Source organism: Pongo pygmaeus, chromosome 1, assembly GCF_028885625.2.
Source record: "Pongo pygmaeus isolate AG05252 chromosome 1, NHGRI_mPonPyg2-v2.0_pri, whole genome shotgun sequence".
In the NCBI taxonomy this organism is placed as follows: Eukaryota; Metazoa; Chordata; class Mammalia; order Primates; family Hominidae; genus Pongo; species Pongo pygmaeus.
In genome coordinates, this window is record NC_072373.2 from 117325459 (window position 1) to 117339286 (window position 13828).

At 44.3% G+C, this 13828-nt stretch overlaps 1 protein-coding gene across 3 annotated transcripts in view; it reads right to left on the minus strand.

Moving 5' to 3' along the window:
• Positions 1-6638, minus strand: part of CTTNBP2NL (CTTNBP2 N-terminal like) — a 65471-nt gene extending 58833 nt beyond the window's left edge. The window contains exon 1 of one of the 3 annotated variants that reach the window (XM_054436016.2): positions 6553-6638. Coding sequence is in view for 1 of the 3 variants with exons in the window: in XM_054436006.2 (XP_054291981.1) it covers positions 6553-6600 (48 nt within the window). In the remaining 2 variants the exon portion in view is untranslated. Of the gene's footprint in view, positions 1-6239; positions 6412-6552 lie in introns of those variants that run through there. The other 2 variants (XM_054436006.2, XM_054436022.2) reach the window with 2 other exon arrangements.
• Between the last annotated feature and the right edge of the window lie 7190 nt (positions 6639-13828).

Sequence of the window (13828 nt, forward strand, 5' to 3'; positions counted from 1 at the left end):
AGAGTTTAGAAGTGAAGAAGTCTTTGGGGATAGAGCTTTTTAAGGAAATTTATTCTGTACCCTCAATTTAAGGACAAGAGGCAACAAGATGAAACTGATATATAGGGCTAGACCAGATCATTGTTATACCCTCAAACATTAAGTCAGTTAAGAACTAGATTGGTTCTGTTGTTACTTCTGTAGCACCTGCTGTAACAGAAAGGACTATTTAGCAGAAACCAAGTAATGAGGGCCTCCCCGGAGCCCCCACTCTCCAACAAAAAACCCAGTTTGTGCTTCTTTCTTTTTCCTGTAACTTACCTGTCAGTTATCCTTCATCCTTCTCTCCATTATAACTTACAATTCTTATCTCGTGTTAAAACAATTTATCCCTGCTTCTCCTTTCTGTTCTCCTTCCCTGGCTCTCACTTTTCTTTTTTTTGAGGTGGAGTTTCACTCTTGTTGCCCAGCTTGGAGTGTGATGGCGCTATCTTGGCTCATCACAACCTCTGCCTTCTGGGTTCAAACGATTCTCCTGTCTTGGCCTCCCGAGTAGCTGAGATTACAGGCATGTGCTAACATGCCTGGCTAATTTTGTATTTTTAGTAGAGGCAGGGTTTCTCCATGCTGGTCAGGCTGGTCTTGAACTCCTAGCCTCAGGTGATCCACCTGCCTCGGCTCCCAAAGTGCTGGGATTACAGGCGTGAGCCACCATGCCTGGCCTGGCTCTCACCTTTCTATGGTGGGTAGACCCAGAGCACACTTCAGCTTCAGCCTAGCCTTTCCCAGCAGTTTTGCACAAAGAATCTATGCAGATGCTCCCGAAGTTCACGGTCAGGAGTCTTTATCTGTAGACCCCATCATCCTGTGCTTTCCTATTTTCCTTTCTTGTTTCTATTAAACTCAGTAACAATTAAGGGTTGCATTCTTTAAATTCAGTAACAATTGAGAACTATATTCTTTGTGGCTCCAGAAGTCAGAAAGGATTCATTAAACAGCAAATGACACATTTAGATTGGAAGTTCTGGCTCTGTACCTGAAATGTAGAGTTTGGAAATAACTGGCAAAGATGAGCCATATTACAGCGTATTACATTATCTAGTTCAATGCCTCCTTGTAGTCTTGTTTTCTTCAACCCACAAACTCCCGCCCTTCATGTTCCCCCACCTCTACTCAACTCCCCTATCCATGTTTTCTTCTCACTCCAGTTTTGGTTGTTCCTATCATTGCTCCTTACTTTGGGGACAGTGGGGGAGGTTGTCTTCAAAAGTAAGGTAAAAACCACTTTTAATCAAAATTACCATTAAAAGTCCCTTAAATTTCACAGAAGGTATAACTGCACAGTAATCACAGTATCTACAAAACCATTTATATGACATTCAGGATGGTGCTACTTAAAGAGAGTAGAGCTTGGAGTGGAGCAACTGACAATTCAGAAAGAAGACATCAGCTAGTTGAATCACTTGCCTTTCTTTTTTCCTTGGACCAAAAAACTCAAGAAAGATAATCTGCATGACAAAATTATTAAATACACACACTCCAAGACAGATACACACTCTCCTAAAAATCTTTGGCTCAGATGCTTGAGATCATGACATATGCAAACAAGCTTTGTTTCCCACTATTTAGGACTTAGTCATATGTTGAAAAATTTAAAACAAAACCAATCAATAAAATCCAACACTAAGTCTTCACCTTTGCTAAAATGCTGAAGGAGTAAAATAATGTTTAATATTAAATTCTTTAACTCACATGCCAAGTACTAATAATAATACCTGTCAATTACTAAGTGCTTCTTATATCCTGGGTACCTTGCTTTGTGATATGTGTACGTGTATGTGTGTATATTCATGTAATCCTTTTTTGTGTGTGTGTGTGTGTGACAGAGTCTCGTTGTGTCACCCAGGCTGGAGTGCAGTGACACAATTTCAGCTCACTACAACCTCCACCTCCTGGGTTCAAGCAAATTCTCATGCTTCAGCTTCCTGAGCAGCTGGGACTACAGGCACGTGCCACCATGCCTGGTTAATTTTTGTATTTTTTTTTTCTTTGAGACAGAGTTTCGCTCTTGTTGCCCAGGCTGGAGTGCAATGGTGCAATCTTGGCTCACTGCAACCTCCGTCTCCCGTGTTCAAGCCATTCTCCTGCCTCAGCCTCTGGAGTAGCTGGGATTACAGGCATGTGCCACCATACCCGGTTAATTTTGTATTTTTAGTAGAGATGGGGTTTCTCCATGTTGGTCAGGCTGGTCTCAAACTCCTGACCTTAGGTGATCCGCCCGCCTTGGCCTCCCAAAGTGCTGGGATTACAGGCGTGAGCCACTGCACCTGGCAATTTTTGTATTTTTAGTAGAGACAGAGTTTTGCCATGTTGGCCAGGCTGGTCTCAAGCTCCTGGCCTCAAGCAATCCACCCGCTTCGGCCTCCAAAAGTGCTGTGATTACAGGTGTGAGCCTCCGCACCTGGCCTATTTGTGTAATCCTTAAAGAAACCTCTCCAAGTTATTTCTATCTCACAGCTGAGGAAACAGACTGAGCTATGGTGAAGACAGAAAATTTTTCCCTTGCCCTGGATCACACAGTGAACAGTAGCAGAGTTGGGATTTGAACCTAGGTTTGCCTTTAAAGTCTGTGTTGTAAATAATTACATTCTCCAGACTCATGATAAATAAGCCATTTTCTCACTAAAAGGCTTTAAAATGAACTTTGGAAGATTTAATTTTTAGTTATTAGCAGCAAATATTCAGAAATTTTAATTTTGTTAATTTTTTATTTTTTGAGATGAAGTTTCTCTCTTGTTGCCCAGGCTGGAGTGCAATGGCGTGATCTCGGCTCACTGCAACCTCCGCCTCCCGGGTTTAAGCCATTCTCCTGCCTCAGCCTCCCGAGTAGCTGGGATTACAGGTGCCCACCACCATGCCTGGCTAGTTTTTGTATTTTTAGTAGAGAAGGGGTTTCACCATGTTGGCCAGGCTGGTCTCAAACTCCTGACCTCAGGTGATCTGCCTTCCTCAATGTCCCAGTGTGCTGGGATTACAGGCATGAGCCACCATGCTCGGCCAAATATTCAGAAATTTTAAAATGGCCTTTAGAAAACAGGCTAATAAGCCACTCCTGGGGCCAACCACCATAGACTGAACAGATTTCCTCTAGAAGCATATCTTTGCTTCCTGCTTCATGATGCCAAACTCCAATCAGATGGAAACGCCCGAGAAACACCATTCTGCTCCACTCAGAAAAACCAAGAATTCAAATCCTATGCTGCAAATCAACTGGTAGCACTGCAAATGTGATTCTGCCAAGATACAAATCCAGAGAAGACTGATTGTATTATGCCCACCATAATCAATAATCAGCCTGTATAATTACACTTAGGGACCCAAGGCTGTTCTGTGCCCCGTTCCTATTTTTAGTGTTACTTTAAAAACACGAAATCAACTAAAAATCCATTTTAAAAGTCCCAAAGTAGATCAGTAACTTGTCAAAACCAAACACTCAGAAACTATTCTTTTTTTTTTTTTTTTTTTTTTTGAGACAGTCTTGCCTTGTTTCCCAGCCCGGAGCGCAGTGGTGCAATCTCAGCTCACTGCAAACTCTGCCTCCCGGGTTCAAGCAATTCTGCTGCCTCAGCCTCCCGAGTAGCTAGGATTACAGGTCCATGCCACCACACCCAGCTAATTTTTTACATTTTTGATAGAGATGGGGTTTTATCATGTTGGCCAGGCTGGTCTCGAACTCCTGACCTCGTGATCCACCCGCCTCAGCTTCCCAAAGTGCTGGGATTACAGATGTGAGCCACCAAGCCTGGCCTCAGAAACTATTCTTGAACAAAAATCAGCAATCAGTCCCTAGTGAGCTCTCCTAAATTCACTTCATTCCTATCAGGTCAGATATTTAGAACAATAAAATCCTAAAATGATTAGCACTCATTACGTTCTTAAGTCTGCTTCAAATTTCATGACAGTAAAATAGCATTTTCTAACTAGCAGATTATATATATATTTTTTTTAACTTTTTTTTTTTTTTTTTTTTTTTTAAGAGACAGGGTCTCTTTCTGCTGCCCAGGCTGGAGAGTGCAGTGGCATGATCATAGCTCACTGTAACCTCAAACACCTAGGCTCAAGCAATCCTCCTGCCTCAGCCTCCCAAGTAGCAAGGATTACAGGGATAAGCCACCACACCCTGCCTCACAGATATTTCTTTATAAGAAATTCAAAATTTTAGTCACTTAAGACACTGGAATTTCATAAGACAGCAGATGGGGAAAATCAAGTTAAATGAAGACAAGTAGGCCGTTTATACTAACCAGTTGTGCCAAATCTAATCAGTGCATTGCCTTTCAGTCTACCCTAAGGTGACAGCTTCAAACTAAGTTAAACAAACACTCATTAAGTCATACTATATACTAGGAACTGTGAAAGATACAAAGATGAAAAACAAAAAATACTACTATCTGCCCTCAAAGAATTTATAATTCAAGGAGAGAGATCAGACATATATCCTCTGCATACTATGCTTTTCTTCATCTAGCATGACCAAACAGGTGTTGAAAAGGTTAAAGGAAAGATTTTTCAAGACCCAAAAGTGTAACAAACAGATCTTGCTTACTGTGCTAAATAATAAAAGAATATTATTTGCTTTTTCCTATTAAACCTCGGCAATCACAACTTTGGTTTGCTTAGTCTCTTACCTTAGTTTATTTTCTATTCTCTGCTGATGTAATACAACTTATCTTTTCGGGATTTTCTGTTCTGCTTTTAGTTTTTTCTGCTGTTATTGCTGGGAGCTCACGTCTTACCCTTCTATTGCAGCACACATTGTGTTTGCTAGAGACACCCTCCAGTTTCTTCTTTGTACTTTCTTACCGGAGATTTGGAAACAACCCCTGAGAAGACCTGTGAGCACCGAGTGGCTCTGAAACCTTCAAACCTAACTATTCAAAAATAATTACCTTTAGGAAGTCTACCTTCAGAAAGTCTAATCAAGAAGGAAAAAGGCAACAGTCATTACAACCACCCTCTGTGATTCCAATTCCTTGCATTTTATTGCCATCAGCTTTGGCTATAGCTGACAGCGGGGAGGTGGACTTGAGATTGGAAGCAAAAGAAACTATGCTAAAAATATGGTAAATTTTAATATATAAAAGTGCTAGCAATAGATGATTACTGGGGATTCAACGACATTAACATGAGGTCAAAATCAACACTTTGCACCTGCTGAAATGAAGGCCACTTGACAAAATCTTTAGGAGCACACTAGAGAGGCACTTTTTGGTAAACATGAATAGCTAGAATACCTTGCCTTTATTTACTCTTATCTCTGAGATTTAAAAATTGTTCTTACTTTTCATCCTCTAAATTTTGATAGATGATCGTAAAACCAATCAAAATATATATGAATGTTTCCTGGGGGCGGGGAGGACACTATAAAAAAGGGGTTAGAGAGTTACCAAAGGACACAGGACTAGATTAATCATAAACCTAGATGACTGACCCTGAATTTTCTTCAAACACTTCCTGCCTTTTGTTTCAACCTGCAGTATACCTTCAAGGTTAACTGCAGTCTCCCTGAGCAATGGACCAGCCCACTCTAGACTGGGATATACTCATTCCTAATCCACTGCTATTTATTTACTTATGTATACTGTTTCATTTGAAAACATGGTGTTATTCATTGACTGTCAAGCAAAATACACTGCATTCCTGCCCACACAAAGCCAACTCTGCAGATATCCAACACACCCACCTCACTGTGAAATATAAGATGGCTTTTCATCAAGTTCTCAGGGAGGAAACAGGGTGGAAAAGGAAAAATGAAACGCAATTCAAACCTAAGAAACCCTTAGAGGCTGGGTTCTCCCAGAAGGAACAGAAAGTAGAAGGAAGGTACAAAGGGTGAAGGAGAGGAGGTCCTAGTTCTCCCTCTTTCACAGTCCAAAGAAGTTCCAAAACAGGAGAGCTCTCGACTCCTCACAAGAGGCCAGAGGATGCGAGGGGCTGCGGGAGGAAGACTGAGCATCAGAGAATGGGGGATGGGAAGAACTTAAGTGGGAGAAGCCGCTTCCTCGGTAAAGCTGGCTGTCTAGGTCGGTCTTTGATTTTTGCTTCGCCCCATCCCTCCTTTTTGGGAAACACTAATTTTATCTTGCGGAGGAAAGCAGCTCCAGTCCCACCCTGGCGAGCAGGGACAGGTGTACGGAGGGATGTCTGGCCTTCCGGGGGTACAAAATGGGGTTGGGGGCGGCAGCCTAGAGAATCGGTACCTGTGAGTCCTCTCCGCCAAGGCTGAGGTTCGGTGTGGGAGGAGCCTTTGAATGAGGGGTGTCAGAGGGAAGCCCCTTCTGAGGAGCTGGGAATCGACGAGGGACAAAAAGTAGCTGTGAGGACCCTCGAAGGATGAGGAGCCGCCTCCTCGGGGAATACCGGGAGGTGGAGGAGACGGCCCCGCCCCCTCAGGGGATGGGCCCAGAGGCCGTTGGGACGGCGGCGGGAGGCTACCGGTACCCCTATCCTTGCTTTGCTCTTGAGAACCCGGCCTCCCAGCCATCACCAAGCCCCAGGGATAGTGGCTCCTACCTTTCCACGACGCTCCGGGCTCCGCTCCCCTCCGCCTCCACTCCCCATCCACAGCGGCTGAGGCTCCGCCCCCTCAGCCGTCCGGCGGGCGCATTGGCATTCACCAGCACCAATCGCCTCCTTGCTTCTCCAGCCTCGGCCCCAATCCGCGCCGGTTGGAGGCGGGGCTTATCCAAAGTCATTCAGACTCCTCCCGGGGCCCCAAGATCCCTTTTGTTTGGGAAGAGCAAGGCTGGGATCGAGCTCGCGTCACTTCCGGGAGGAAGCGCCCTCCTGGGTCCTGGGCTTCAGGGTGGGCTCGCGCCCCTCCCGGCTCTGGGTCTGCAACTTTCCACCTCTGCGTGGTTTCTGGGCAGGACCGTGACTAGTGCTTCGTGCTTTTCCCTGACTGTACGGGGAGTTTAGGAATGGAGGGCTCTGGTGGCCTAATCGATTGGGATTTTATCCAGAATGTTAATAAATGAAGTGGGCTTTGGTGTCTGCATTAGAATGAATTAGTTGTTGAAAAACCTGGCTTCCTTGCTCCCTTTTTTTTTTCTTTTTTCTGGAAGCGCCTGTGGGCGTGGTGCTGGAAGCAAGGGTGCAAAGATGAAACACCTGGAGATCACCCTTCTCTTAACCACACTTTGTACAGAAGAGGATACTAACTTTGGGGGACATAAACCCAGCCGACCTGCCTTCCAGGCAGAAGTCGAATAATTGCAAATTTGTGTGGCAGGTTTTTCCACCCTATGCTTGCCAGCTGAGGCGACTTTTTTCTGTCCTTGGCCTCATTATATTGTGGGGAATGGTGTTTGCAGTGAAGTTGAAACAATGGAGAGTACAGAGGATGCAAGGAATGTCTGCCTTGTGAACACAGGAATGCAGATCTTGGTAGCAGCAAGTCTTAGGCAGGACCAAATAACTCAGAGAGGGGAGTGGATTTATAACTAGTTGTATCCCTACCTAAGGTCAAAGTTTCTGAATTCCTTTTCCACAGAATGGCTGTCAGCTCACAGATTGATTCAGCTGGTTACATTTACAATAACCACATTATTTTAAATACAATATAATAAATATTTGAGACGAATATTCATAATGCATAAATAATGTAGTACACTTAATACATTATCCCTAAACTTCGCAATTATAATTCGCAAGACAGCATTAGGGACCTAGTGCTTGCCTAGGCAGACAGTCCCCAAGGCAGATGCAGCCTGCCTCATGCAGTTTAGTCTGACTGAGGGATGTGATCAGTCTGTGCGATTATAGTCTGAAAGAAGTAAACGAGTATTTATCATGTTATCACTGTGCCATGTACTTTCATTTAATGGTATTTGATGTCATCTTCAGTGCTGTATGAGAAATCTGTCTTACAGTGTAGGATAGACATCATTGTGTCCAATTTACAGATGAGAAGATAGAGATTTGGAGAAGTCAAATAAAGTCATAGAGCTAGTAAATGGTAAAGAATTTCCAGTAAGGATGTATGACTCCATACTTATGCCATATTCTGCTCACTTCACACTGGCTCTCACATGCTGGACTAAGAATGGGCGTGGATGATTGTAAAGCAAACATTAGAGCCAGAAGGACAGCTCCATGCCTCCACCTGTTGATTTTAGGCTTGGGAGGGTCATCTCTATATATGAAGGATAGCAAGACTATGTGTGAAGGTGCTCGATAGCAGTGTAAGTGAATCTGGAGTAATGATGTAGGATATACTGAACTTCAGAAAGGCATCATGCCTTGTGTTCTGAAAACTGACAATCTGAAAGGTAAGATGAAGGGCCAGGCACAGAGTAGGTACTCAATAAATACTGACTTGAAACAAAATGTCTGAAATGATTACAAATACAGAGTGTTAGGTGCTGGAGCAGGCAAAGGAACTTGAAAAATCCCATTTCCTCCTCCTCCCTTTCAGTCTGCCTATGGGTATGCAATGAGGAAGTGCCTCATCGCCTGACAATGAAGCAGATGTGGGAGAACAGGCTATTTTCTGCTGGCTTCTGAGTCACTCTAAGAGTTGTTCTAGTGAATCAGCTCCTCCCTTGTTTTTCTTTTTTATTTATTTATTTATTTATTTTTTATCGAGACGGAGTCTCGCTCTGTCTCCCAGACTGGAGTGCAATGGCGCAATCTCTCACTACAACCTCCGCCTTCTAGGTTCAAGCGATTCTCTTGCCTCAGCTTCCTGAGTAGCTGGGATTACAGGCGCCTGTCACTGTGCCCAGCTAATTTTTATATTTTTAGTAGAGATGGGGTTTTGCCATGTTGGCCAGGCTGGTCTCAAACTCCTGACCTCAGGTGATCCACCCGCTTTGGGCTCCCAAAGTGGCTGGGATTACAGGCGTAAACCACCATGCCCGGCAGGTCCTCCTTTCTTTCCCTCATTCCCTTTGTAGCTGTTAACCCACCACCACCCATTCTTTTCCCTGGCTGACTGGGTGGGAGCAGTGCTCTGTGACCTACTTCCTTTAGAGCAATGGGCAACTCCCCTGATTTCCTGGCTTCCCTTCTGCGTACTCCTAAATGAGTGTAGAAGGACTCAGCAAAAATGAGAACATCCCTGCCTTGTAGGATTCAGAGTCTTGAGGGTGTTCAGATTGCTTTCCTTTTAATTTTTCACCCCTAGAAGTAGGGAACAGGCAGGGCTTGTGAACCTCGTGTATCTTTCAGATTGTAGCAGTGAGACAGTTATGGAGGTTTGTGATTCTTCAATACATAAACCTTGTAAATAAATTTAGAGTCTGGTGCATAGGTGTACGCAGAGGTAAAAAATGGTTCATAACAATATCTCAGATTTGTATAACAAAATATAACATTTTAATGTCTATCATTTTATCAACTGGACAGTAAAATATTTATTAAATGCCTATTGTGTCAGGCAACAACTTAAAGTGCTTAAAATTATAGATAGTGTCAATTTTTTTCCAAATAAGTAAATTTCCATAAATGTTTATTGCTGGTTTGGGGAGGCAGCAATGGAGTAAAAGAGGTCTAGGCTAGAGGTTAAAAAATCTGGAGTCTAGTTCTCATTCTGTCATCAACTATAGTAGTTTCTAACTGGGTGGCTTAAAACAACAGAAATGTGTTCTCTCTCAGTTCTTAGGCTAGAAGTTCAAAATCAGGGCGTTGGCCGTGTGCAGTGGCTCACCCCTGTAATCCTAGCACTTTGGGAGGCTGAGGTGGGTGGATCACCTGAGGTCAGGAGTTCTAGACCAGCCTGGCCAGCATGGTGAAACCCCGTCTCTACTAACAATACAAAAATTAGCTGGGCATGGTGGCGGGTGCCTGTAATCCCAGCTACTCGGAAGACTGAGGCAGGAGAGTCGCTTGAACCCAGGAGGTGGAGGTTGCAGTGAGCCGAGATCGTGCCACTGCACCCCACCCTGGGCAACAAAGAGCGAAAGTCTGTCGCAAAAAAAAAAAAAAAAAAATCAGGGTGTTGAGAAGGTTGGCTCCTTCTGGGGGCTCTGAGAGATGCTCCATCCCATGCCTCTCTCCCCTGGCTTCTGGTGGTTCCCAGTGATCATTGGCATGTAACTACATCATCCCAATCCCTGCCTCCGTCTTCACATGGCCTTCTTCTCTCTATGTCTCGGCGTTTCTGTTTGTCCTCTCCTCTTCTTATGAAGGCCCCACTCATGTTGTACTTAGAGCCCACTCTATTCCACCATGACCTCATCTGAACTCATGACATCTGCAAAGACCCTATTTCTAAATAAATTCACAGTCTGAGATGGGTGCACATGAATTTTGGGGGGACATCATTCGACCCGATACACAAACCTACTTGGCAAAGTAACCTTCTCACTTAACTCCATTTAAGTTCATTGATAAAAGGCATGAAAGTAGTGGAATAATTCCCAAAGATCATTTCAGCCTATGATTTAATATAATGATATATGCTAGATGCATTAATCAAGCTATCAAATTATGTGCTAAGCATTATGCAATTTTTCATATGACATCTCATTTCACCCTTAAAAGAATTCCACGAAATAGATATTAACAGTCCCCTTTTGCAGGTGAGGAAATTGAGGCACAAAGAGGTCCAAAGTCATGGAATTCATAAGTGATGAACACAGAATATTTACTTAGATCTGATTCCAAAGTGCACCCTCAAAATTACTATGCTCTATCATCTCTCCATCATGCTAAGTGGGTTAGGAAGATGGGGAATGCAACAAATATTTTCAATTTTGATTTATAGAATATTTGGAGCTGAGTAGCAATTTCCTGGAATTATGTGTAAAGTTTGGACTTATTTTATTTATTTATTTATTTATTTATTGAGACAGGGTCTCACTCTGTTGCCCAGACTGGAATGCAGTGGCCCAGTCTCTGCTCACCGCAACCTCTGCCTCCCAGGCTCAAGCTATTCTCTGGCCTCAGCCTCCCAAGTAGCTGGGATTACAGGCGCGCGCCACTACTGCCGGCTAATTTTTGTATTTTCGGTAGAGGCAGGGTTTCACTATGTTGGCCAGGCTGGTCTCGAACTCCTGACCTCAAATGACCCACTTGCCTGGGCCTCCCAAAGTGTTGGGATTGCAGGTATGAGCCACCGTGCCCGGCCTGGACTGATTTTAAAACAAGGGAAAGCAAGGGAAGCGGGAATAGTGGGTGGCAATGAAGGCTTAGTAGCTAGGAGGAGAGCTATGGGCACTTACCTGAACTTGTTTCCTCATTTGTTAAATGAGATAATAGCTCCTGTCTACAAGACCAGGTGGTTGTCAGTATCCAAGCGATCTGATGTACATAAAAGTATAAGCTACCTGGGAGATCTTGCTCAATCCTCTTCTCTGAGTCCTAGGCTCCAACTAAACATCTGGGACTCCGTAAGGCTCCTTCTAGCTGTGGCCCACTGGACTGGGACTTATTAAGATGCTGAGTGCTGAGTGAGCTAGACGTAGAAGTTGAAATGAATGGGAAAAGTGATGAAAAGAAATGCTTTCTTTCTTCTGACTTGTCTTCACTATCCCCTTTTCCTCACGCTTCCCGGCCCCACCCCTTCTTCCCGGGGTTGATGAGGAGGTCAAAGTCTGAAAGCCAGAGACGGCTCTCCAAGCTCCGGACCAGGCTGAAGCCGAAGGCAAGGTGTGCCCTCCACTGCCCCCTGCATTTCTGCATTTTCTCCCATCATTTGTTCCCACAAAGGATTTTCTGGGCAGTCCTTAAACGTTCTCTTCTTGCTTGGATCTGCCCTATCTGGGGAGACTCGGGCACCGGGAAACGAGATTTCTGGGTGTGGCCCTAAAGTGTTCCCGAGCTTATTGTGCCCCCTAGTGTCGAGTAGTGAATCCTGCAGCCGTCGGCTTCCTTTCTGACCGTCCCTCTGATGCCTCCCGCCCAACACAGTTTTTCCTTTTATGGGTGTGGGCTGACAGCACAGCAGGTGGGGACTCCAAGGACTGGCAGCTCAAAAATCCACCTCAGGGACAGACAGATTCTTTGGTGTTGGGCAAAATGTAGGAGCCAGCTTGGCCATGATGGAAGCTTTAAACTCTTTTTTTTTTTTTTTTTTGAGACGGTATCTCGCTCTGTTGCCCAGGCTGGAGTGCAATGGCGCCGGTCTCGGCTCACTGCAACCTCTGCTTCCCGGGTTCAAGCGATTCTCCTGCCTCAGCCTCCCGAGTAGCTGGGATTACAGGCGCCTGCCACTACGCCCGGCTAATTTGTTTTTGTATTTTTAGTAGAGACAAGGTGTCACCATGTTGGCCAGGCTGGTCTCGAACTCCTGACCTGAAGTGATCTGCCCACCTCGTCCTCCCAAAGCTTTGGGATTACAGGCGTGAGCCACCGCGCCCAGCCGGAAGCTTTAAACTCTTATCCTAGTTTGCATTAGGGGAAGTCCAGAAGTGAGAGGGATAGAAATCTAAGGTTGGGTGCCTACCAGGTACATATGTGACATAAATAATCTTTGTAACCTTTGCATATATAATTATTGCTACAATCCTGAGAGGTAATTTTTATTACTTCTAGTTTTTCAGAAGAGAAAGCAAGTTCAGAGAGGTTAAGTGTCTTCCCCAAGGTCACATAATAACAATAACAATATGATAGCAACATTAGCCAATTATTTAGTGCCTCCTCCACACCAGGCATATGATTTCTTTTACTCCCCACAGCAACACTTTAAAGTGGTGATCATAATCTTCATTTTAGTGATGAGGTAACTGAGATTTTAGTGTAAGGAATAACTGAGAAGCTGCCTGAGGTCACACAGCGAGGTCCTCCTGTTTCCAGTCCCACACTGTTTCCATTCCGCCATGGCCTCATGCAGCTGGTGGGTGGTAGAGGTGGGACTCGGGCCCAGGCCTGTGTGACTCAATGTTCTTTCCATTACTGCTGCTGCTCGGCAGTTCTTCCTGAGGACCAGGAAACCAGGGTCATGCGGTCTTTTGGAGTTCTCAACCTGAGATGATGGCAATGAAAACACCAAGGCAGAAGTCCAAAGGATCCTGGGGACAATTTGCTCAGGGAAGCACATGACCAGAGCAGCACTATGGGAACTGCACAACAATATTGCTGTCAGGGGCCCCGGGGAGGGCCTTCAGAGGAGCTGAGTCCTGTCTCCCTCCAGTAATTCTGTGTGGAACTCACATGTTCCCCTGAAGCTAGTGGGCCAGGACGGGAAATGCAAAGCTCAAAGGGACCTAAAAGGAAAGGTAGATGGAAAATTCCTGGAAGTAGATGAGAGAGAAAATTCCAGATAGAAAATTACCAGAAATAAGCAGGGCACGGTGGAGTGTGCTTGTAGTCCCAGCTACCTGAGAGGCTGGGACAGGAGGATTGTTTGAGTCCAGGAGTCCAAGACCAGTCTGGGCAACATAGTGAGACTCCTTCTCAAAAAAAAAAAAAAAAATTACTGGAAATATATAAGCTATACCACAGAGTTCCCAAATCATTCAACAAAGTTCTCCTCACACCCAAAATATAGATTAGTCATAGGTCCCTGGAATAATGCTTTATGTCCCTTTGGGTGAGTCACAAATTTTCTTTTTCACTTTTCTCTATTAAATTATTAAATAATGATTACATTTTATTAAACTATTAAAAATTATTCAATAATTATTAAATGTGTTACCGTCACATATGCCAGGTGGTAAGTTGGCAAACTGGTTGACGTTATGTTTGTTATTTCGAGGTGTAAATTTCATATAAATAGTCTGGTGGGAAAATATATCAGTTGGGAACTCTTTTTTAAAAACTAATTTGTAAGTTACCTTATTTCATTAAAGAGTAACTCCTTCCCTCTCTTTCCACCCCTCCCCTTACTGCCTGTCTTCCTCTGTCC